Here is a 26,075-nt window from a genome sequence, read left to right as displayed (position 1 = left end):
TCAATATCAGTTTTCACAAGCAGCCCTATATAGGCTCAACTACAACTCTAAACTTTAGCAAAGCCAACTTTGCCATGATGAGGGAAGCTTTAAGTTACATTGACTGGTAAATGTTTCTAGGCAAGAATACTACAGAGATATGGGAGGTATTAAAAACATTGCTCTCTAGTTATACTCGTAAATTTATTCCTATAGGCAGCAAAATAAAAAGTAATAATTCCAAACCAATGTGGCTTAACAAAAAGATTAGGGAACTAATGGCCAAAAAGAGGCGAGCATTCAAAAAGTATAAATCAGATGGGGAGGCGGAATCATTCCAGTACTATAAGGATTGCAACAAAAAATGCAAAAAAGAAATCAGAGCGTCTAAAATAGATACGGAAAAGCTAATAGCAAAGGAAAGTAAATCAAACCCCAAAAAGTTTTTTAAATACATCAACAGCAAAAGATTAAAGAAGGAGAGCATAGGCCCTTTAAAAGGCAAGTTGGCGTCATAATCAAAGACGATAATGACATAGCGGAAAAAAATTAAACAAGTTTTTCTCATCTGTATTCACAAGAGAGGACCAGATGGAGGGATTAATTCATGACCTCAGCATGATAATGTCCCACTAATAAATGCTTATTTAAGTAAGAAAGTAGTCTGTGACCGATTAAAAAAAAAATTAAGATTAATAGGTCACCTTGTCCTGACGGAATTCACCCAAGGGTTCTCATGGAGCTACACTCCAAACTAGCAAGACCCCTATATTGGATTTTCAATGACTCACTTACATCAGGCATGGTTCCCAAAGACTGGTGTATAGCGGAAGTAGTGCCAATATTTAAAAAGGGAAGTAAATCTGAACCAGGTAATTATAGACCAGTAAGTCTTACATCTATAGTGGGGAAAGTACTGGAAGGTATTTTAAAGGGATAGAATATGGGAGTTCCTTGAAGCCAATAAGGTTATTAATAGGAATCAACATGGATTTGTGAAGGATAGATCATATCACATTAACTTAATAGGCTTTTACGAAACAGTTAAGTGAGAACCTAGATCAGGGTAAAGAGGTGGATGTAATCTTTTTAGACTTTGCTAAAGCTTTCGATACCATACCTCACATGAGACTTATCTAGAAATTAAGAGAACTGGGGCTAGGAAGCACAATATGCACTTGGTTTAGAAACTAGTTGGATAATAGGGGGCAACGAGTAGTGGCAAATGGAACTTTTTTGGAATGGATTGAAGTACTAAGTGGTGTGCCGCAAGGGTCTGTACATGGACCACTATTGGTATTTTCATAAAATGATCTAGAAGTAGGTCTAGAGAGCATGATGTAAATTTTTGCAGACAATACCAAACTGTGTAAGGTTATAAATTCGGAGGCAGATGCCGAGTCTCTTCAGAACGACTTATTTAAACTGGAAGCATGGGCAGCAAAATGGAACAAAAATAATACCTACATAGTAAATGGGGAAAAACAAGGGGATTCTGTACTGGAAAAAAATGTAGGTGTTCACATAGATAACAAACTTAGCAGTAGTACCCAAAGTAGGAATGCAGCAAATAAGGCAAACAAGGTATTCGCATGCATAAAGCGGGGAATTGTTGCAAGGGATGAGACGGTTATATTCCCATTATATAAATCACTAGTGAGACCACATCTTGAATACTGTGCACAATTATGGTCACCATACTACAAGAAGGATATCCTGAAACTAGAAAAGGTTCAGAGACGGGCGACCAAATTGATTAAGGGGATGGAGACGCTCGAATATGAGGAAAGGCTTGCTAGGCTAGGCATTGTTACATTGGAATAAAGGTAATTAAGAGGGGACATGATTAACATTTACAAATATATAAGGGAACAATACACAGAGCTATCAGGGAATTTGTTTTTGGTAAGATCAACACAAAGGACACATGGACACCCACTTAGGTTAGAGGAGAAGAGATTACGCACACAGAGACACAAAGGTTTCAGTAAGGACAATACGTATTTGGAATTCACTAACTGAGAGAGTAGTAATGGCCGACTCGGTCATTGCTTTTAAGAATGGGCAAGATAAATTCCTATTGGATAAGGATATACAGGGTTATGGTGAGTAAATCATACACAATAGTAAAAAAAAAAGAAAAAAGAATAGACATAACGGCTAAACATTCACCACAGTTAAAATTACTTCTTTTTAAAATATTATAGTGTAGGAGATCACTAACAGGTTGAACTCGATTAACAAATTGTCTTTTTTCAACCTCAGACACTATGTTACTATAGGTGTGCCCATTAAGGGAGGGGGGGGGATGGCAAGATGGGGAACAGGTGCAAGGTATACCCAGCAAAAGATAGGGAGAAGGTGCTAGGTGTGCCCAGTAAGAGGGGAGGGGGGGTAGCAACATGATGAACAGGTGCCAGGTGTACCCAGTAGGGGGCGGGGGGGGGGGGGGGGGTTGGTGGCAAGATGCGGAACAGGTGCTAGGTGTACCCAGTAAGAGGAGGGGGTGGCAAGATGGGGGGGGGGGAAGGCAGGTGCAAAGTATACCCAGTAAGGAGGGGGTCGTGCAGGTGCTAGGTGTGCCCAGTAAGAGAGGGGGGTGGGGAGGGGGGGTGGCAAGATGGTGAACAGGTGCAAGGTGTGCCCAGTGAGAGGAGGGGGTAGCATGATGGGGGACAGGTGCTAGGTGTGCCCAGTAAGTGGGGGGAGGTGGTGGCAAGATGGGGAACAGGTGCTAGGTGTGCCCAGTAGGAGGGGGGTGTCAAGATGGGGAACAGGTAATAGGTGTACCCAGTAAGAGAGGGTGGCAAGATGGGGAACAGGTGATAGGTGTACCCAGTAAGGAAGGGGGAGGGGGCTGGTGTGATAAGTCTGCATGGCAAGGGGAGGGCAGAGGTGCCAGGGTTGCCTAGCAAGGGAGGGGGGCCCTTAGATTTTTTTTGCTATGAGGCTCACAAAGTTCTAGCTACACTCCTGTATCAGGTGATGGAAGGCAGGGTGCCACAGTGGTAGTGTTAACAGTTCAAATGAAGGGTGGTGCATAATCACGCTTCAAGTCAGCAGCTGAATCGTCTCTACTCTGTATCTGCAGTAGAGCCTGGCCACAGGTGCAAACTGAATGCTGGGACAAATATACGGGGAGAGAAGGAGCATCCCTGTTTGGTCCCATTAGAGATTCAGAATGGCAAAGAGCGCACACCATTGGAAGAGACCGTGGCTTTGGGATTACAATTCTAAACTCTAATCCAGTCAAAAAATGTACCAACTAAACCCATCTGATGAAGAACACATAACATGAAGGGCCATGAGATGCGGTCAAACGTTATTCTGCAACAAGAGTGAGGACCAAGGGAGGGGTTTTCTGGGCATGAACAGCATGCTTTAGGTTTATTGTTCGTTGGGTGTTATCCGAGGCCTGATGATCAGGAATAAATATCAGTATGGATTAAAGAAGGGAGTAGTGGGCTAAGCCTATTCGCCAAAATGTTGGCATATATTTTGAGGTCGACATTAAAGAGGGAGATTGGTCTATAATTTTCACAATAGGCTGGAACACGTCCTGGCTTTGAAATCACCACGATGTCTGCCAAGGTTATTGATCTATCAAAAGATGTCCGATCCAGAATCCCATTAAAAAAAAAAAAAAAAGGGTCAAATGGGGTACTAATATTACAGCCATTTTTTTGTAATAATGGGGCACAAACCTGTCAGGACCAGGGGGGTCATTCCGAGTTGATCGCTCGCTAGCAGTTTTTAGCAGCCGTGCAAACGCTATGCCGCCGCCCACTGGTGAGTGTATTTTAGCTTAGCAGAAGTGCGAACGCATGTGCAGCCGAGCTCTACAAAAACAGTTTGTGCAGTTTCAGAGTAGCTCTGAACCTACTCAGTGCTTGCGATCACTTCAGCCTATTCGTGCCCGGATTTGACATCATACACCCACCCAGCGAACGCCCAACCACACCTGCGTTTTTTCTGGCATTAATAAAAATAAAAACACAGCGCTTATTAATCCACCAAAAAATCTATACACATATACCACTTCAATAAATAACAAATCTCTGCAGCTCCTACTGGCGGTGCTGTTCCACCCACTACAAAACAGAATTACAAAAAAGAATTTATAGGAGCGCAGAAAAAATGTCATTCAATTACTTAATAGTAGTTTTATTTAAATACATTCATAAGACAAAATAAAAATACTTTAAAATTGTGCAATTTGATTCAAGCCCATGTCCATATCTCCTTAAAAAGCCATCTCAAAAGGCTATATATGTACCAGTCCAACTGACTGTTTGTAACAGACTTGTGTCTCAGTGCTCCAATGGACACCAAATCCCTTTATGTAACAGTTTTTTACAGTCTCTGTGGTACCACTTAAATTTGTATCCAAGCACGGGGGAGAGCGCTGTGGCTGCCTGAATAACCACAGCGGTATGCTACGACCCCTAGTTTTTGCAGCCGTAATATGGAGAGCTTGTTACTCACGGCTGTCACGGTTGTTCACGGCTGTCACGGCTTTAGCTTCACTTGTAAGGGGAGCGGACCTCCTTAGCCAGGCACCGCTTCAGCTGTGTCCCCAATCAGAACGGCTCGTCGGCCCGCCGTGCAATCACAAGGGAGATGGTTGGACTATGGGCAGTAGAATCCCAGCAAAAATGCCCTCCTTACGCGTTTCTCCGCCGTTAGGGCAAGCGGTTTCATCAGATGAAACCGCTTGCCCTAACGGCGGAGAATGCTATGTCCCATAGAGGATTTACCAGTAAGGGTCGCACCCCGGCATCAGGCACCCTATCCACAGTTCCAGACGACCATAACTATATAACATAGGATTTTGATTACCTACCGGTAAATCCTTTTCTCGTACTCCAGGATACTGGGGTCCACATTAGTAGCATGTGGTATAGACGGGTCAACTAGGCGCCATGGGCACTTTAAGAAATCAATAGTGTGCACTGGCTCTTCCCTCTATGCTCCTCCTACCAGACTCTGTCTAGAAACTGTGCCCCGAGGAGACGGACATATCCTGAGGAAGGATGTGGCAGAACAGTGGTGAGATTCGAACCAGCACACCCAAAAGGGGAAAGCGATGCTAACCAAACCTGAACAGGAACAGCAACAGCTGAACCAACAACATTACTTAACGAAGTAACAGTGCAGGAATAAACGAAGCACTGGGCGGGCGCCCAGTATACTCTACGGACTACGAGAAAAGGATTTACCGGTAGGTAATTAAAATCCTATTTTCTCTTACGTCCTAGAGGATACTGGGGTCCACATTAGTACCATGGGGATGTACCAAAGCTCCCAAACCAGGTGGGAGAATGCCGAGGTTCCTGCAGAACTGATTGGCCTCTGAGGACCTTCAGTTTGGTCAAAGTATCGAACTTGTAGAACTTTGCAAACGTGTTCGAACCCGACCAAGTAGCTGCTCGGCAGAGCTGTAAAGCCGAGACACCCCGGGCAGCGGCCCAGGAAGAACCCACCAACCTAGTAGAGTGGGCCTGTACTTTAGGAATCGGCAATCCTGTTGTAGAATAAGCCTGCTGGATAGTACACCTGATCCAGCGAGCAAGACTGTTTTGAAGCAGGACACCCAATTTTCTTGGGATCATAGAGAACAAACAGCGAGTCCGATTTTCTGTGACGAGCTGTCGGCTTTACATAGATCCTCAAAGCCCTCACAACATCCAAAAACTTTGAGGTAGCAGAGGTGGTAGTGAGCACCGGAACCACAATAGGTTGGTTGATATGAAACACAGACACTATCTTAGGAAGAAATTGCTGACAAGTTCTGAGTTCAGCTCTATCTTCATGAAAAATCAAATAGCGGCTCTTGTGAGACAACACCCCCAATTCCGACACGCGTCAAGGCCAACAACGTGACTGTCTTCTACGTAAGAAACTTTACATCAACCTCCTGTAAACGATCAAACCATTCAGATTGCATAAAATGCAACACCACGTTAAGATCCCAAGGTGCCGTGGGAGGCACAAAGGGCGGTTGGATGTGCAGAACACCCTTCAAGAACGTCTGAACCTCAGGTAGGGAAGCCAATTGTTTCTGGAAGAAAATGGACAAGGCCGAAATCTGGACTTTCAAGGAGCCCAACCGTAGGCCCACATCCACACCTTGACTGCAGAAAAAGGAGAAAACGTACCAGTTGAAATTCCACTGCAGGAAATTTCCTCTGTTCACACCACGAAACATATTTTTTCCAAATATGGTGGTAATGTTTAGACGTTACCCCTTTCCTGGCTTGGATCAGGGTTGGAATAACCCTGTCTGGAATGCATTTCTGGGCTAGAATCTGACGTTCAACTTCCATGCCGTCAAACGTAGCTGTGTTAAGTCTTGATAGATGAACGGCCCCTGTTGTAGAAGATCCTCTCGAAGAGGCAGAGGCCACGGGTCCTCTAGGAGCATCTCCAGTAGATCCGCGTACCAGGCCCTTCTTGGCCAATCCGGAGCAATGAGAATTGCTTGGACCTTTTCCCTTTTTATTCGTCTGAGAATTCTTGGGATCAATGGAAGAGGTGGAAACACGTAAACCATCTGGTAGACCCATGGAGTCACCAGAGCGTCCACCACCACTGCTTGTGGGTCCCTCGACCTGGAACAATACCGCTTTAGATTCTTGTTGAGACGAGAGGCCATCATGTCTATTTGTAGAATTCCCCACCAATGAGTTAAGGACTCGAACACCTGCGGGTGAAGGCCCCACTCTCCCGGTTGGAGGTCGTGTATGCTGAGAAAGTCCGCTTCCCAGTTGTCTACTCCCGGAATGAAGATTGCAGACAGCGCCACCGCGTGTCTTTCTGCCCAGAGGAGGATTCGTGTTATCTCTGCCATTGCGGCTTTGCTCTTCATTCCGTCCTGTTGGTTTATGTACGTTACTGCCGTCACATTGTCCGACTGAACCTGAATGGCGTGATCTTGAAAAAGATGCGAAGGGTGTTGTATATGGCCCTTAGTTCCAGAATGTTGATCGGAAGAATGGCTTCCTGACTTGACCATTTTCCTTGGAATCTTTCCCCCTGGGTGACCGCTCCCCAACCTCTGAGGCTTGCGTCTGTTGTGAGCAGAATCCAATTTTGAATCCGAACCTTCGGCCCTCAGTCAGGTGAGAAGTCTGAAGCCACCACAGAAGAGAAATCCTGGCTTTTGGCGACAGACGTATCCTCTGGTGCATGTGGAGATGCGATTCGGATCATTTGTCCAACAGATCCAGCTGGAAGGGCCTTGCGTGAAACCATCCATCTTCCCCAGAAGGCGAATGCATAGATGCACCGATATCCGGGCTGGTTTTAGAACATCGCGCACCATCAACTGGATTACAATGCCTTTTCCAATGGAAGCAATACTTTCTGTTCCTCCATATCCAGCATCATCCCCAGGAACAGTAGCCTCCGTGTGGGTTCCAGGTGGGATTTTGGTAGGTTCAGAATCCACTCGTGATCCTGGAGTAGCCGGGTTGAGAGGACAATGCTGTCCAACAACCTCTCCCTGGATGGTGCTTTTATCAGTAGGTCGTCCAGGTACGGTATTATGTTCACTCCCTGCTTGCGGAGGAGAGACACCATCTCTGCCATTACCTTGGTAAATACCCTCGGTGCGAGGAGAGGCCAAATGGCAGTGCCTGGAACTGGTAGTGACAGTCCTGTAGTGCAAACCATAGATAAGCCTGATGAGGTGGCCAAATAGGAATATGAAGGTACACATCCTTGATGTCCAGAGACATCAGAAATTCCCCTTCCTCCAGACATGAGATCACCGCTCTCAGAGACTCCATCTTGAACTTTAACACCCGCAAGTACGAGTTCAGTGATTTGAGGTTTAAAATGGGCCTTACCGAACCGTCCAGTTTCAAACCACAAACAGGTTGGAGTAATAACCCTTGTTTTGTACTTGAGGTGGAACTGGGACAATGACCTGAGACAGTACCAGCTTTTCAATGGCTGTCTGTAAAGTCATACTTGCTTCTGGAGAAGCTGGTAAGCCTGATTTGAAGAATCTGTGAGGTGGGAGTTCCTGAAACTGCAGTCTGTATCCTTGGAAGATAAGGTCAGTTACCCAGGGATCCAGGTAAGATGCCGCCCAAATGTGACTGAAATAACGTAACAGAGCTCCCACCTGCCTGTCCTCCAGGCAGTGCAGTCCACAGTCATGCTGAAGGCTTTGAGGAAGTAGATCTGGAGGTCTGTTCCTGAGAACCTGCAGCTGCTGGTTTTCTGGGTTTACCTCTATTGCCTTTGAAGGCTGTAGAAGAACCCTTGGTATTGTTTTTAAATTTCGTTGTCCGAAAGATCTGCAGAGTTGGAGCAGAGTAGGGTTTCCTAACTGGGGGTGCTACAGAAGGAAGGTACGTAGACTTACCCGCCGTAGACTTGGATATCCACTTATCCAGTTCATCTCCAAAAAAGGCCTCACCTGTGAATGGTAGGCTTTCTATGTCTTTCCTGGAATCCGCAGTCCACTGGCGTAGCCACAAGCCCCTGCGTGCTGACACTGCCATGGCAGTGGTGCGTGCGTTGAGCAAACCAATTTCCTTTATGACCTGCACCATAAAGTTGGCAGAGTCTTGAATATGTTGTAGGAGTAAAATTATTTCCCCCCTGGGTAAGGAATCTAATTAATCGATTAGGTTACCTGACCACTTAGCAATGGCCTTAGTGATCCATGCACAAGCAATAGTGGGTCTCTGGGCCACACCCGCAGCAGTGTATAGCGATTTGAGAGTGTTCTCAATCTTGCGGTCAGCCATATCCTTTAAGGATGCTGCCCCAGGAACAGGTAAGCCTATCTTACGTGACAACCTAGGACACCGATGTGTCCACAATCGGCGGGTTTTGCCATTTCTTTCTATCGTGCAGAAGAAAGGGAAAGGAAGTAATTAATCTCTTAGGGATCTGAAACTTTTTGTCAGGATTAGCCCAAGTTTCCTCAAACAGGGCATTCAATTCCTTAGATGCAGGAAAAGTTGTTGAGGATTTCTTTTTTACATTAAAATAAGATTTCTCCTCTACCTCCGCCACCCTGTCAGGAATGTGCAGGACATTTCTGATAGCTTCTATACCTTGTGACAGGACAGCATCCCCCCCAGTTGCATCCACCTCACCCTCCTCTGGGTCTGATGTATCGTCATCAGTAGCAGCCTGCATGAGCTGGGCTAGAGTACGCTTTTGTGGGCAAATGGCGGATACCTGAGACACTGGTATGGGAACTGAGTCTATTTATCAGGTCATCCATAGACTGTCCTAAGAACTGCATCTCTTTCTCAGTATGGGATAATTTAGCAGAAATATTAGATATCATCCCTGTAATGGAATCCAACCTTGGGTGTTCAGCACCACTGGCCTGAGAATGTGCACTATCCTGAGTACAGGGTAGTGAGTCTCCTGGGGAGGACAGACACTCTGCTGTGCAGGAAACACAGTCCCTGGACATTGCAACGGGAAGGGACACACACACACACACAGGAGCTGAAAATGCAGTTTAACCCACACAGAGCCCGCAGGGAGACACAGAAGCCAGAGCCAGCAACACCTCGCCCTTCTAGCTAAAGTTAAACTCAGCTGGATTGCAAACTAAGTACCTTAATAAGGCTTAGTATATGAACACTGCTCCCCCCTTACTAAGACTCCCTGGTACCGCTGAGGAGATGTGGAATCCTTTTGGAGGAGCTGTGCTTCCCTGTGAATCCTGTCAGTTGAAGCTGGAGAGGGAAAATGGCGCTGGTGAGCTGCTGGATCCGCTCATAGTGAAGCCCCGCCCCTCATAATGGCGCAGCCTCCCGCATTTTTTTATACTGGCCTGAGGGCTTATTGTGAGTAACAGAGGGTTAAAACCCTCTGTTAGGTATGTGGCTAGATTGGGTACTCATTGGTGGCTCAGCGCACCTGCCTCACAGCGGGACACATTCTGTGTATGTCCTCAATGAGCCCCCTGGAGCACAGCCTCCATCAGCGCTGCGCTCCCACCCTTGTGCCGCCATTCCCACCGGTGACCCGCTAACTGGGACGCCGGCGCTGTACTCACCACTCTATCTTCTGGCTCTGTTAGGGGTGGCGGCGTGCTACGGGAGGGTACACTCGCTGTGGTGGGGCTTGCGAATGACTCCCTCAGGAGCTCAGTGTCCTGTCAGCGGAGAAACTGGACCATTAACTCTTCAGGAAGTTGGGCGTTCTCCCCTCTAAGTCCCACGAAGCAGGCAGGATGGTGCCTATCAGCCCTGCCTGAAAATAACAAACGGAAAATAAGTGTGACCGGCTCCTCTGGGCACATTTTCTAAACTGAGTCTGGTAGGAGGGGCATAGAGGGAGGAGCCAGCGCACACCATCAAATTCTTAAAGTGCCCAAGGCTCCTAGTGGACCCGTCTATACCACATGGTACTAATGTGTACCCCAGTATCCTCTAGGACGTAAGATAAATATTATATGTATGTGAGAGACACACAGCATACATCACACACACAAACTTAGTATACTTACACATACATAGTAGCTTGTCCTTTGACGTGTGGGCTCAGCTGCTAGCTGTAGACCTCCTCCGTGACCCTAGGTGCCGGGGTGCCAGGCAGTGCAGATGCTCCCTCTCTCTGGGAGAGCTTTGATCACTGCACACTGCCCAGTCTCTGCAGTTTCAGCAGTTAGCACTCCTGCATCAGGTAGTATGGAAGCTACCAAGACCTGACATGAAGGCACTGGCGACTGAACCAGCAGTGGTCGTGCATCTTCGATTGCAGGTGGCCGGCGGCTGGTACAGGGATAGAGTTAAGAGTGTCTCAGTCTCTGAAAAAACTTTTGGTCCATTCTGGGGACTCGGAACCCCCACCCCCCTGTGTGCGCAATTGCTGACGCCCTGCAAATGGATTTGTCAATATTGAGACTAGCCTTTTACACTGCATCTTTCAAATGAATATCATGATTTAATGCTTCACATGTAGAGACAAGTAACTAACCTGTTTCTTGGGATGTTTGTTCAATATAGACAAGAATACAGAGTAACAGATGGAATAATCTGCCAGAGCCATGCAACAGTCATGGTAGAGAGAAAGTTTGCTGAAAAACAAGAAAAGGTGAAAATATAAGGTAAATACTGTTAAATAATGTTACACTGTAGCAATTAAATAATAAGAATTTACTTACCGATAATTCTATTTCTCGGAGTCCGTAGTGGATGCTGGGGTTCCTGAAAGGACCATGGGGAATAGCGGCTCCGCAGGAGACAGGGCACAAAAAAGTAAAGCTTTACTAGGTCAGGTGGTGTGCACTGGCTCCTCCCCCTATGACCCTCCTCCAGACTCCAGTTAGGTACTGTGCCCGGACGAGCATACACAATAAGGGAGGCATTTTGAATCCCGGGTAAGACTCATACCAGCCACACCAATCACACCGTACAACTTGTGATCTAAACCCAGTTAACAGTATGACAACAGAAAGGGCCTCTTAAAGATGGCTCCTTAACAATAACCCGAATTAGTTAACAATAACTATGTACAAGTATTGCAGATAATCCGCACTTGGGATGGGCGCCCAGCATCCACTACGGACTCCGAGAAATAGAATTATCGGTAAGTAAATTCTTATTTTCTCTATCGTCCTAAGTGGATGCTGGGGTTCCTGAAAGGACCATGGGGATTATACCAAAGCTCCCAAACGGGCGGGAGAGTGCGGATGACTCTGCAGCACCGAATGAGAGAACTCCAGGTCCTCCTTTGCCAGGGTATCAAATTTGTAAAATTTTACAAACGTGTTCTCCCCCGACCACGTAGCTGCTCGGCAGAGTTGTAATGCCGAGACCCCTCGGGCAGCCGCCCAAGATGAGCCCACCTTCCTTGTGGAGTGGGCTTTTACAGTTTTAGGCTGTGGCAGGCCTGCCACAGAATGTGCAAGTTGAATTGTGTTACAAATCCAACGAGCAATCGACTGCTTAGAAGCAGGTGCGCCCAACTTGTTGGGTGCATACAATATAAACAGCGAGTCAGATTTTCTGACTCCAGCCGTCCTTGCAATGTATATTTTTAAGGCTCTGACAACGTCCAACAACTTGGAGTCCTCCAAGTCGCTAGTGGCCGCAGGCACCACAATAGGTTGGTTCAGATGAAATGCTGATACCACTTTAGGGAGAAAATGCGGACGAGTCCGCAGTTCTGCCCTATCCGAATGGAAGTTTAGATAAGGACTTTTATAAGATAAAGCCGCCAATTCAGATACTCTCCTGGCAGAGGCCAGGGCTAGTAACATAGTCACTTTCAATGTGAGATATTTCAAATCCACCTTTTTCAATGGTTCAAACCAATGGGATTTGAGGAAATCTAAAACTACATTTAGATCCCACGGTGCCACCGGAGGCACCACAGGAGGCTGTATATGCAGTACTCCCTTGACAAAAGTCTGGACCTCAGGGACAGAGGCCAATTCTTTTTGGAAGAATATTGACAGGGCCGAAATTTGAACCTTAATGGATCCCAATTTGAGACCCATAGATAATCCTGATTGCAGGAAATGTAGGAAACGACCCAGTTGGAATTCCTCCGTCGGAACCCTCCGATCCTCGCACCACGCTACATATTTTCGCCAAATGCGGTGATAATGTTTCACGGTGACTTCCTTCCGTGCCTTAATCAAGGTAGGAATGACTTCTTCTGGAATGCCTTTCCCTTTTAGGATCTGGCGTTCAACCGCCATGCCGTCAAACGCAGCCGCGGTAAGTCTTGAAAAAGACAGGGACCCTGCTGTAGCAGGTCCCTTCTCAGAGGTAGAGGCCACGGTTCGTCCGTGAGCATCTCTTGAAGTTCCGGATACCAAGTCCTTCTCGGCCAATCCGGAACCACTAGTATTGTTCTTACTCTTCTTTGCCGTATGATCTTCAATACCTTTGGTATGAGCGGCAGAGGAGGAAACACATACACTGACTGGTACACCCAAGGAGTTACCAGTGCGTCCACAGCTATTGCCTGTGGATCTCTTGACCTGGCGCAATATTTGTCCAGTTTCTTGTTGAGGCGAGACGCCATCATGTCTACAATTGGTCTTTCCCAACGGTCTATTAACATGTTGAAGACTTCTGGATGTAGACCCCACTCTCCCGGATGAAGATCGTGTCTGCTGAGGAAGTCTGCTTCCCAGTTGTCCACGCCCGGGATGAACACTGCTGACAGTGCTATCACGTGATTCTCCGCCCAGCGAAGAATCTTGGCAGCTTCTGCCATTGCACTCCTGCTTCTTGTGCCGCCCTTCCTGTTTACATGGGCGACCGCCGTGATGTTGTCCGACTGAATCAACACCGGCTTTCCTTGCAGGAGAAGTTCCGCCTGGCTTAGAGCATTGTAGATTGCTCTTAGTTCCAGAATGTTTATGTGAAGAGACTTTTCCAGACTCGTCCATACTCCCTGGAAGTTTCTTCCTTGTGTGACTGCTCCCCAGCCTCTCAGGCTGGCGTCCGTGGTCACCAGGATCCAATCCTGAATGCCGAATCTGCGGCCTTCTAATAGGTGAGCCTTCTGCAACCACCACAGAAGTGACACCCTTGTCTTTGGTGACAGGGTTATTCGCAGGTGCATCTGCAGATGCGACCCTGACCATTTGTCCAACAGATCCCTTTGGAATATTCTTGCATGGAATCTGCCGAATGGAATTGCTTCGTAAGAAGCCACCATTTTTCCCAGGACTCTTGTGCATTGATGTACTGACACTTTTCCTGGTTTTAGGAGGTTCCTGACCAGATCGGATAACTCCTTGGCTTTTTCCTCTGGAAGGAAAACCTTTTTCTGAACCGTGTCCAGAATCATTCCTAGGAACAGCAGACGAGTTGTCGGGATTAAATGGGATTTTGGAATATTCAGAATCCACCCGTGTTGTCTTAGCACCTCTTGAGATAGTGCTAAAGCTGTCTCCAGCTGTTCTCTGGACCTTGCCCTTATTAGGAGATCGTCCAAGTATGGGATAACTAATACGCCTTTTCTTCGAAGAAGAATCATCATCTCGGCCATTACCTTGGTAAAGACCCGAGGCGCCGTGGACAATCCGAACGGCAGCGTCTGAAACTGATAGTGACAGTTTTGAACAATGAACCTGAGGTACCCCTGGTGTGCGGGGTAAATCGGAACGTGTAGATACGCATCCTTGATGTCCAAGGATACCATAAAGTCCCCTTCTTCCAGGTTCGCTATCACTGCTCTGAGTGACTCCATCTTGAACTTGAACTTTTTTATGTAGAGGTTCAAGGACTTCAGATTTAGAATAGGCCTTACCGAGCCATCCGGCTTCGGTACCACAAATAGAGTGGAATAATACCCCTTTCCTTGTTGTAATAGGGGTACTTTGACTATCACCTGCTGAGCGTACAGCTTGTGAATGGCTTCCAACACCCTCTCCCTTTCGGAAGAGACGGTTGGTAAGGCAGACTTCAGGAAACGATGAGGAGGATCCGTCTCTAATTCCAACCTGTACCCCTGAGATATTATCTGCAGGATCCAGGGGTCTACCTGCGAGTGAGCCCACTGCGCGCTGTAATTTTTGAGACGGCCCCCCACTGTCCCCGAGTCCGCTTGAGAGGCCCCAGCGTCATGCTGAGGTTTTTGCAGGAGCCGGGGAGGGCTTCTGTTCCTGGGAAGGAGCTGCCTGTTGGTGTCTCTTCCCTCTTCCTCTGCCTCGTGGCAGGTACGACAAGCCCTTTGCTCTCTTATTTTTGTAGGAGCGAAAAGGCTGCGGTTGAAAGGTCGGTGCCTTTCTCTGTTGGGGAGTGACTTGAGGTAAAAAAGTGGATTTCCCGGCAGTAGCCGTGGCCACCAAGTCTGATAGACCAACTCCAAATAACTCCTCCCCTTTATACGGCAAAACCTCCATGTGACGTTTTGAATCCGCATCGCCTGTCCACTGTCGTGTCCATAAGGCTCTTCTGGCTGAAATGGACATAGCACTCACCCGAGATGCCAGTGTGCAAATATCCCTCTGTGCATCACGCATATAGATAAATGCATCCTTTATTTGTTCTAACGACAGTAAAACATTGTCCCTATCTAGGGTATCAATATTTTCAATCAGGGATTCTGACCAAACTACTCCAGCACTGCACATCCAGGCAGTTGCTATAGCTGGTCGTAGTATAACACCTGCATGTGTGTATATATTCTTTTGAATAACTTCCATCTTTCTATCTGATGGATCCTTAAGTGCGGCCGTCTCAGGAGAGGGTAACGCCACTTGTTTGGATAAGCGTGTGAGCGCCTTGTCCACCTTAGGGGGTGTTTCCCAGCGCGCCCTAACCTCTGGCGGGAAAGGGTATAATGCCAATAACTTTTTTGAAATTATCAACTTTTTATCAGGAGCAACCCACGCTTCATCACACACGTCATTTAATTCTTCTGATTCAGGAAAAACTGTTTGTAGTTTTTTCACACCATACATAATACCCTGTTTTACGGTATCTGTAGTATCAGCTAAATGTAACGTCTCCTTCATTGCCAAAATCATATAACGTGTGGCCCTACTGGAAAATACGTTTGAATTTCTACCGTCGTCACTGGAATCAGTGCCCGTGTCTGGGTCTGTGTCGACCGACTGAGGCAAAGGGCGTTTTACAGCCCCTGACGGTGTTTGAGGCGCCTGGACAGGCATTAATTGATTGTCCGGCCGCCTCATGTCCTCAACTGACTGTTTAAGGGAAGATAAACCATCACGTAATTCCACAATTAAAGGCATCCATTCTGGTGTCGACCCCCTGGGGGGTGACATCTGCATATTTGGCAATTGCTCCGCCTCCACACCAATATCGTCCTCATACATGTCGACACCACGTACCGACACACACCGCAAACTCACAGGGAATGCTCTAATGAAGACAGGACCCACTAGCCCTTTTGGGGAGACAGAGGGAGAGTCTGCCAGCACACACCACAAAGCGCTATATATACAAGGGATATCCTTATATTAAGTGCTCCCTTATAGCTGCTTTAATATATATATATATATAGCCATTAATGTGCCCCCCCTCTCTGTTTTACCCTGTTTCTGTAGTGCAGTGCAGGGGAGAGACCTGGGAGCCGTTCTGACCAGCGGAGCTGTGACAGAAAATGGCGCCGTGTGCTGAGGAGATAGGCCCCGCCCCTTTTTCGGCGGGTTCTTCTCCCGCTATTTTTCCAGTCAGGCAGGGGTTAAATATCTCCATATAGCCCCTATGGGCTATATGTGAGGTATTTTTAGCCTTGTATAAGGTTTATATTTGCCTCTCAGAGCGCCCCCCCCCAGCGCTCTGCACCCTCAGTGACTGCCCAGTGAAGTGTGCTGAGAGGAAAATGGCGCACAGCTGCAGTGCTGTGCGCTACCTTATGAAGACTGAGGAGTCTTCAGCCGCCGGTTTCCGGACCTCTTCACGCTTCAGCATCTGCAAGGGGGTCGGCGGCGCGGCTCCGGGACCGGACTCCACGGCTGGGCCTGTGTTCGATCCCTCTGGAGCTAATGGTGTCCAGTAGCCAAGCAGCAAATCCACTCTGCATGCAGGTGAGTTTACTACTTTCCCCCTAAGTCCCACGTTGCAGTGATCCTGTTGCCAGCAGGACTCACTGTAAAGAAAAAAACCTAAACTAAACTTTCTCTAAGCAGCTCTTTAGGAGAGCCACCTAGATTGCACCCTTCTCGTTCGGGCACAAAATCTAACTGGAGTCTGGAGGAGGGTCATAGGGGGAGGAGCCAGTGCACACCACCTGACCTAGTAAAGCTTTACTTTTTTGTGCCCTGTCTCCTGCGGAGCCGCTATTCCCCATGGTCCTTTCAGGAACCCCAGCATCCACTTAGGACGATAGAGAAAGTATATTTATCAACTACAATTCAAGTACAAATATATATTTATTTAAATAAGGAAATGTTACATACAATAAAAACAGCTAATGGGATGGAATTGCTGTTTAAAAGAAAACCTTCATTTGTTAACTCATAAAATGCTGGATGAACATCCTAATACACACAGTGTGATCACAAATCAAAATGCACATGCCCAGATATATGACAATCAAATTGTATTATAGCTGTATGTTGGCAAACCTAATGTGGAGTTATATACTGCTGACCGGTTCCTGAATGTGGGTCAGTCACACATTGGCAGGTATCACGGTGACCTCCCGTTGTGCCAGGACTTTTTGGATATTGTGAGACACTCCAGCTACAGGACTGCACTAGTGGGATCTCGCAATATTCGAGAACCCGGAGGTCCAGGCACGTCGGGAGGTCACAGTGGTACCATGCCAGTGTGTGACGGACCACACCAGTGTCGGACTGGGGCATGAAGGGCCCACTGGGGGAATGCTGTAGTAGGGGCTTATATTTAGCGGTGTAGCCAGTCTCCAGAGGTTGTCTTGCCAGCCAGCACATTGGTTTGCCTAAGCATTAGTGAGTGCATGAGCTGGGTCCCTTGACTAATTATATATATATATATATATATATATATATATATATATATATATGTATATATATATATACATACATATACACACACACACACACACACACACACACACACACACACACACACACAGTAAACACTGCTAGTGCATGCATGATAATGTACAAGATTAATAACAGCAATACACTGTAGAAAATACACCATAGTTCTGTGCAATATAAGGTAACATACTTTATGTATAATGTATAATTCAAGTTCACACAGTCTGGAACCCTATCCCTAGAGGAGTAGGTGGGTGCCCAGACAGTGGGGCCCACTGGGGGTGCCGTGTGGGACAGGCCAACCCTGGACCACATACACAGGAATCGAGAACGCGGAAGAACCGGTCAGAAGGTTTGTGTATTAGGATGTTTATCCAGTATTTTATGAGTTAACAAGTAAAGGTTTTCTTTTAAACAGCAATTGCATCCCATTAGCTGTTTTTATTGAATCTGACATTTCAGCTGAGCGCAGTACCCCTTATTTATTACGATTACAACACAGTCTATGGATCAAGCAAAAAGGAACTTCATAAATTAAAAGAAGCCTTAGTCACGTTTTTGAGAAATAGGAAGCATTCTTAGTAAGCAGACACTAAGTGACACATTGAGTTATGAAACAGAAATCGTTATTAAAGGCCATAGGCAAAGACAGGGTGGTGTCTAGTTGCCCAGAAATAACCCTTTCCCTGACTTGGTCAAAGGCTAGAATTATGACTAGGAGTAGTATATAGTATAATTTTACTAGAGCTGTGGCCATACCATGCAGCAGTATAAGGGAGGGAACAGAGCTGCTGGGGTGTAGTATGGTATGCCGGCGGCCGGGCTCCCGGCGACCAGCATACCGGCGCCGGGATCCCGACCGCCGGCATACAGAGAACATCGCGAGCACAAATGAGCCCCTTGCTGGCTCGCTGCGGGCACGGTGGCGCGCATATTTATTCTCCCTCCAGGGGGGTCGTGGACCCCCAAGAGGGAGAAAAAGTGTCGGTATGCCGGCTATCGGGATTCCGGCGCCAGTATACTGTGCGCCGGGATCCCGACAGTCGGCAAACTGAAGACCACCCAGCTGCTGAGTATGCCTAGCTTCCCCAACATGTCTTCTGTGTGTGTGGATCTGAGCATGCAATTAGTGCACCAGACTAGAGAGCAGCTGCTTGCAAGGAGAGAAAGGTGTCTTAACATGAGTTGTGAGACTGTGTGCTTAGAAAGCTCAGTTCTGTCTCCTATTGGTTATATTATGTATGAAGTATTACACACTAGTGCACATTGTATGACGCAGACTACTAATACCGCTTTTACACCAAACGTGCGGGACGCAGCCAGGAGCCTGACATGGGTGTTACCCGGCTGCGACCCATGTCAACTCCCTTTCCCACCACAGTCACCAGCCTGACATATTGCCGGGCTGGTGACGTTGCCCGTGACGGGCGGGGGCGGCACTGAGAGATCACATGATCTCCAAGCGCCACCCGTACATTCACTGTAAATGGGAAGCCGGGTCTCCCGTTTACACTGCACAGACTGCCGGGTTGAACACGTGTTCAACCCTGCAAACTACCCAAATTGGAATACCGGGTCACTCCACCCAGATTATTCCAACTCGGCCCTTTTACACCGAGCAGCAACACGGGTTATGCACACTCAAGTGTAAAAGGAGTATGAGTTTGTTAAAGCCTAATTAAGTTTTCTTCATGAGCTGGCCACACTTGGGGGTAAATTTACAAAGGTGGGAGTTTCTTTTAGAACTGGTGACGTTGCCCAAAGCAACTAATCAGATTATGGGGCAGATGTATTAACCTGGAGAAGGCATAAAGAAGTGATAAAGTGGTGATAAGTGCGAGATGATAGTGCACCAGCCAATCAGCTCCAATATGTAAATTGACAGTTATGACCTGATTGGCTGGTGTGTTATCCCCTTGCACTTATCACCGCTTTATCACTTCTTTATGCCTTCTCCAGGCTTAATACATCTGCCCCTATAACTATTATTTTCTAGAAGCAGCTAGGTAAATGTCAAGTTGAATATGATTGGTTGCTATGGGCAACATCACCAGTTCTAAAAAAAAAAAAAACCTCCCACTTGAGTAAATTTACCCCTTGGTTTGAAATCAAGCATTTGGAAACCTCCCAATAGAAATCCTACGTTTGCCCATAAAGGCAGTCTCTAATGTGCATATTTAGTAGCCTTTAGAGCATTATAGTCTGTCACAAATGAGACTGCTAAAAATTCTTTCAGAGATGAAGGGTGTAAATTTAAAATGTCTCCCTACAGCAAATCTTTGTTATTATACAGTATATTGGGAAATAAACAAAACAATCACCGGATAAATCTAAAAACTAAAATATTCAATATAGAGAGGTAATATGAATGATTTTCTTTGTCTTTTCCACCAAAGAAAGGGGTTACCACAACTTACACTGTACACATTGCTACTGTGGGGATGCTGCACCCAGGGATTGTGGTGCTGGGAGGAGGTGGTCAGTCTGAGCGGCTTCCAGGTGGTGTACTAGTAATGGCCCATGGTACAGACTCCTGTTGGCTACGAGGATCCTGGTGGGTGGCCTGGCCAAGATTGGTGAGGACCCCGGTAAGAGCAGCATCTGCTCCAGTAAGAATAGTCTGTCTCATAACACTGTACTGGTACCAGTCCCTTACACCACACTGTATCCTTATGCTCTAATGCTGTGCCCTCTCACGTTACCCTCCATATAATGTAATGTGCCCTCTCACTGTTAGGGCAGCAGATGAGAACTGTGAGGGGAAGCACTTGTCGCAGCCTCAAACCTGCCTCTACTGAGCAACTATGGAGACAGAATTTAAGCCACTTCTATAATAGATTGTCGTCACTTTCAGGTAATAGCTCTTTATGGATAATTGAGAAACTAACCTGAGTATCCGTGAAACATTGGTGCATACATCCTTATCATCTATGTAATTCTCCAAGAGAACACACAACTCCATTATAGCATTACTTTCAAGAAATTTGGGTCGAGACTGGGTAAGATCAGCAAGGTTCCTCAGTGTTGCAGTGAGCTGCATGAATCAAAGCAAAGTTTTTTCATTTGTCCTTAAATTATAACAGTTTTTAGGTGTAATGAGGGTACAAATTAAAATAGAAAACAAAAACCTAACCACTGAGTTAATGATATTTTAAAATCTTATTAATAACTAATCAAAATCTTTTAAAAAATATTCTTAAGCGCTATCGATTATATATTATGCTAACATATTATAACATACTAAAAAAACAAAATTTTCATTAGGAAAAAGTAATTTCCTACAGAAGAGACTTTTGTTTTGTTTTACTCATCTTAATAATTAGAATGTCTCTTATTACAGCATATTAGTCAGAATAACAGTTAATATCTCCATCCATCTTGACAAAAGGATTCTTTGATTACTGCTCAATTTTTTTTACATCTAAGAGGGCAAAAACTACAGATGTGCCCGGATACATAAATGCGGCAGTCACGCCAAACAGCCCCTCTTAGAACGCCAGGTCACTTGAGAATCTTCTAAATGCCGGGCATCTTTTTTTGCTAAAAATGCATCTTATTCATAAAGCAATGCTACTAGGATGCACGAGGAAACTGTGCTGAGTAATTTGACACTTGTATATCTGTGCGCTATAATGTAGCAGCCGCAGCTGTTTTCCAATACAAGTTCTGTTCTGCTTTATATACAGACTCAGTCACACACGATATACAAGTGTCATACGGTATATCAATTAATCAGACACTCTCCTTGTGTGTACCGTCCGCAATGCATTGCATATAAGATTATTTTTGCAAAAAAAAAAAAAAACACCCCCGCGTTAGCAGAGTTGCACGAGATCTGGCGGCTCACTCGTGCTGCATGGCGTATTGTGGCTAGATGTAGGAGGACACATCTGTGTGTTACATACTTGTGGGGACCTTTATATAGTGCTTTGAGGAACTTAAGGGAAAAAGCAGCAAGGCTGAACAATAAGGTAACAAAGCTAAAGAAAAAAAGTACAGGCCCGATATGCGCGACCCTCACCATGCATCATTATGCTTATACCAATTCTTTAGCACCAAGAAAAGCCTCAGTGGAACCTGCACAAATGGCTGCTGTTTCCTGGACACAGCTGTGTCTTCAACTGTAGAGGGACAGATTCAGCAGAAGAGATCTCCAACAGCTAAGTTAGGGTATGGAGGGGAGGAAGGGGTATGGGTTTATGGTAGATTACACTAAGAATAGAGGTGAATAAGAGGTCAATGATTTAATGGGTTAATTAGGATGTATGTAGACAGAGGGATGTAATGCTCTCTGTAGTATACGGTGGTCACTCATGCTGCCTGTAGTATATGGTGGTCACTGATGTACTAAATGATGGTCACTGATGCTTTCTGAATTATATGGTGGTCATATATACAGAAGCGGACTGCTATCTACTAGGATGAGTAAGGGAAAAGGGGTGCCGTGATGAGTCTTTGCCCCATATGACAGAAAGGCTTGCTTCACTCCTGACCAGGATAGTCCTAAGACGGAGTTTTGCAAGAAGCCATTCCCCTTTCCTCCATAACCTGCAAACCCCCCCCCCCCCCCCCCCCACACACAACACACTCGGCACTACGTACAACCCCTCAAACATATTTGATGTATAATCAACATTTTACACAAAGTACACAGTCTCTAGAAGAAGCAGATATTAACAGTTTTCACTCTGAACAGATGAACAGACCTGTACTAGCAGATGGCTCATATCAGAAGACGCAATTTCTGGAGTAGGGTAGAATTGGATGATCTGGCTCATTAGCCCCACCAGTATTTCCACTGCTTGCTTTCTGAGCAACTCGTTGAGCAGAAGTTTATTTCCAGACAGGAATTTGATAGTACCCAAACAATATAAGAAAGCCTCACTGTTAGTTTGAGCATCTTCATTTTGCAGGACATCTAGCAAAACACCTGTTGGAAATTTTGTGAATTAGGAAACCAAGCGAAGACTGCTTGTTTAATGTGTGTCTACTGACAAGAAGTGTAATATTACTGTATTAACCTTTATTTATATACACTCCAACATATTATCATCATTTCACATAGCATAGGTTTCATCCTCCATATCAGTCAGTGGGACTTACAGAAAATTCTTTAGCACACAGACACACGCTAGGATATTATTCCTCAGAAGCCCGAACCTACCAGCATGTCTCTGAAGTGTGTGAGGAAACCCATGCCACCACAGGGAGAACGTACAAGCACCACACAATTATTTGGTTGGAAAAGACACCATGGTCCAGCATGAAGAGAAAGAGGCAGCAAGGCTAACTACTGTGCCACCTAGTATAAATAAACTATAATCTACTGGACTAGTAGCATCAACTTTTCTTTGTACTTCTGATGGAAAAATACAATACAGATTTACTGGAGAGTGACACAATAATGGAATTTCAGTTCTATACATTTCCCTGTGACACAATTACTGTACCTTAAAAGAGGAAATCAGTCTGCATACTAGCAATTTATGAAACTTCCCATTCAAGGTCCATAAATCCCTTACAAATGCAATAACAAAAAAAATAAAAATGAACTAGCATTGTGTTGCAGTCAGAAACCACGTGGTCAGGTACAATATCCACTGCAATACTGTAAAAGAGCCAATACAGAATGCTCTGTTGATGAATAAATTACATTTTATGAACAATAAAGGCTTCACAAAGTTTTTTGTTACAGTATTTTTGGTCTACAAAACAACCATGATAGGACCTGGTGGCTGAAAAACTAACTAAAATGGCTCATTCCTTACAGCCAAACAATGCCCCCCTTTCTGTCTGGTGATATCCATTTCTGCCAGGACTGTCCTGAGAAAATTGGTACTACTGGTAAGTATACAAACGGTGTATGCAGCTCTTAATCTAGAACAAATGTATGCTATAACCATGATCTCCAGGTGATCCGGCAGCTCAACCTTAAAGTCCCCATACATCTCCCACCGTATCCCTGGCCCAACCAGCACCGCCAATCAGATCAATCTGGTGGCCATTTCTTAATTTAAAAAATCCATGATTTGCTGATCCCAACCATTTTTTTTTAATCAGGAATGGAGAATCAAGGATTTTAAAAAGATTTAATATTCACGATTCCCCAACCCGGCCGCCGTGGGATCGGGACATTTCTGTAATATAGAGCTAAACGGTTAGATCTGGCTTTTTTATAGGTGGCTGAATTGGAAAAAGTGATTCTGTCACTCAGTGCTGGGACTGAGCGGCAGAATCAGCCTGTTTGTAACAAACATTATTTCTCTAAAATCTTTGTGATCACATTTTTTTTATTAACCTGAAATTCTATATCCAAGTGCTTTCAAAATGTTTTTTAAAATAGGAAAAATAGGACAAATTATCATATTGTGTTTATATACTGCTGAGCAAAATAGAGAAGAATAAAATGAGAAATATACTTACCCATCATGTTATAGTTTTGGAAAAGACGATCATTGTTTTCACTTCTGCTTATTTTGAATACAAGCTTGCAGATATTTAGGAGATTTTTACCACTCACTTTCAGCTGGACATAGAGAAACAATCAGTTACCCTCAGTACAGACAGAAAAATCAAATACTGTAGCTAAGGCACTTTCTGACATCTGCATAAATAAATCACTTGGCTAATAACTATTTAGACCTCATCATAAAACTTGAGCTTCTTGCACTAAATGCCTAATAACTGGGTAATGGTACGTACATGCAGGCAGTTGTGTAACAGTCTATGGTACAACACTCTTCAGTGCACTCATTAGAAGTTGAGCACAGTTTACGACATAGGTCTGCAAACTCGGTCCTCATTACCCCACACAGTGCATGTTTTGCAGGAAGCCCAGCAGGTGCACAGGTGTATTAATTACTCACAGACACATTGTAAAAGGTCCGCAGGTGGATAAATTATTTCACTTGAGATTCTGTAGACCTGCAAAACATGCACTGTGTGGGGTAATGAGGACCGAGTTTGCAGACCTATGGTTTACGACAACATCAACATGACGATCTATTGATAACAATGAGGAACATATTGTCTATGCTCACTGCTCTTCAGCCAAACACCCTCATCATAAACAGACCAACATCATGGTACACTATAATTCTAATAATATTTACAAAAACATACATACACGTTGGAAACCGTGCTAATCATCCGAGCGTGGGCAGATTTATTTTCTGTTTTGTTTCAAAATTCTGCCTAGTGTTATCATGGCTGCTTCCAATCAAGGTTATGTGTATAAGGCCTATTTGTGTGTGGCGCATAAGCCAGCCCCTGTATAGATTTTTACCCTCTGTACCGGAGAGGTGAGTGTATTTAACCATGCCTCCCAACCCTTCCGCTTCCAGCAGGACATTTTTCTGGGACTGTCCTACGCATGGACTACAGTGTCTTGCACGGTGGAAAAGTTGAGGGGCTGGGGAGGGAGAAGTGCTGTCACCAATGCGCATTGCAATATACACAGTACAGGGAGAGCCAGAGGGCAGAGGAATGCCCCGCAGGGATGTTCATGAGGGCACCTCCGGCGCAGCTGAGGTTCCGGATCTCCATATGAAAAAGTTGGGAGGTATGATTCAACTGTAGTGTTATGGTGTGCTGGGCATATATGCTAGTTTAGGGACCTGCAGAAAATTGGTGGCTGCAAGCTTGAATGTTTTGATCAAAATATGAACAAAATCTCCATGCTTTTATTTACTAGATCCACCCAGCATTGAAATACATGGTTAGCGCACAGCATCTATTCAGGGATCACTCGCTGCATGCAGTGCAAAGCAGCGGTGGTCAAATGTTCCCTCAACCTTCCCCCTCTGCCTGCGGGACACTGCGGCCCACGGGTGGGACAGCAGGACAGTGTCCGAATAGCGGGACTGTATCGCTGTAATTGGGACAGTTGCTAGGTATGTAAGTGGGTAAAACAAAGTGCAGGCATATTTTTGTTTTCTTTCAAAATTGCTGCTTCCAATTAAGGTTCTAGAATTCTGAGCTGGGCATGTATAGATGTTACTCTCTGTACCCGAGAGGTGAGTGCATGTCACTGCAATTTAATGGTGCGTTAGGCATTTATGCTAGTGTAGACTGATGATGGGCTGCAAGCTTCAATGTTTTGCTCAAAATCCCCAAGCTTTGATTCGCTAGATACACCCAGATTCGAAGTACACTATTGTTAGCAACGATATCAAAAGTCTTTCTGTTTTGTACACATTGCATACAGCGTTAGTCGTTAAGAATAGTAGACCAAATTATCTATCAATAAATCTATGCGGGGTAATTGCTGAGAACATTTTGGACCGTAAGACTGTTCATAACAGAGAACAATAACTTAAAAGTAGTTTGTTTATTGGCAAAGTCAGGCAAGAATATACCATGTTCTTTGATAATTACTATCTGTTCCATCAATTTTCAGTCTCGATAGAGCAGGTTCCTATTCCTGACATTGTAATATGGATAGACTATTACGTTGCATAAACAAAATGTCACAATAAACCAGGTCAAATCTCATTAGGAGGAGCAGAACACGGATGACGTTCTTTCTGAGTATTTACCTCTAAACACTCTCAATACACGTTGCTGGGCTTACACGATCTCCCCCTATGATGTCATCTCTTACACAGGTATTCATTGCATTCAATATTTTTTTGTTATTAGGAAAACTTTCTTGTAT

The 26,075-nt window shown here is 45.3% G+C and overlaps 1 protein-coding gene across 5 annotated transcripts in view; it reads right to left on the bottom strand.

The window, feature by feature from the left end:
* The window catches only part of ARMC2 (armadillo repeat containing 2), a 502,181-nt gene that overhangs the window by 52,210 nt on the left and 423,896 nt on the right, over nucleotides 1-26,075 (bottom strand). For all 5 annotated transcript variants that reach the window (XM_063917083.1, XM_063917082.1, XM_063917081.1 and 2 more), the window contains 4 exons: nucleotides 23,843-23,945; nucleotides 22,126-22,349; nucleotides 20,308-20,453; nucleotides 10,939-11,038 (listed from right to left, as the gene is read on the bottom strand). In XM_063917083.1, coding sequence (XP_063773153.1) covers nucleotides 10,939-11,038; nucleotides 20,308-20,453; nucleotides 22,126-22,349; nucleotides 23,843-23,945 — 573 coding nt within the window. The remainder of the gene's footprint in view (nucleotides 1-10,938; nucleotides 11,039-20,307; nucleotides 20,454-22,125; nucleotides 22,350-23,842; nucleotides 23,946-26,075) is intronic.

Source organism: Pseudophryne corroboree, chromosome 4, assembly GCF_028390025.1.
Source record: "Pseudophryne corroboree isolate aPseCor3 chromosome 4, aPseCor3.hap2, whole genome shotgun sequence".
NCBI classification, from domain to species: domain Eukaryota; kingdom Metazoa; phylum Chordata; class Amphibia; order Anura; family Myobatrachidae; genus Pseudophryne; species Pseudophryne corroboree.
The sequence above is the reverse complement of the archived record's forward strand: the minus strand, read 5'-3'. Positions and strand labels throughout refer to the sequence as shown.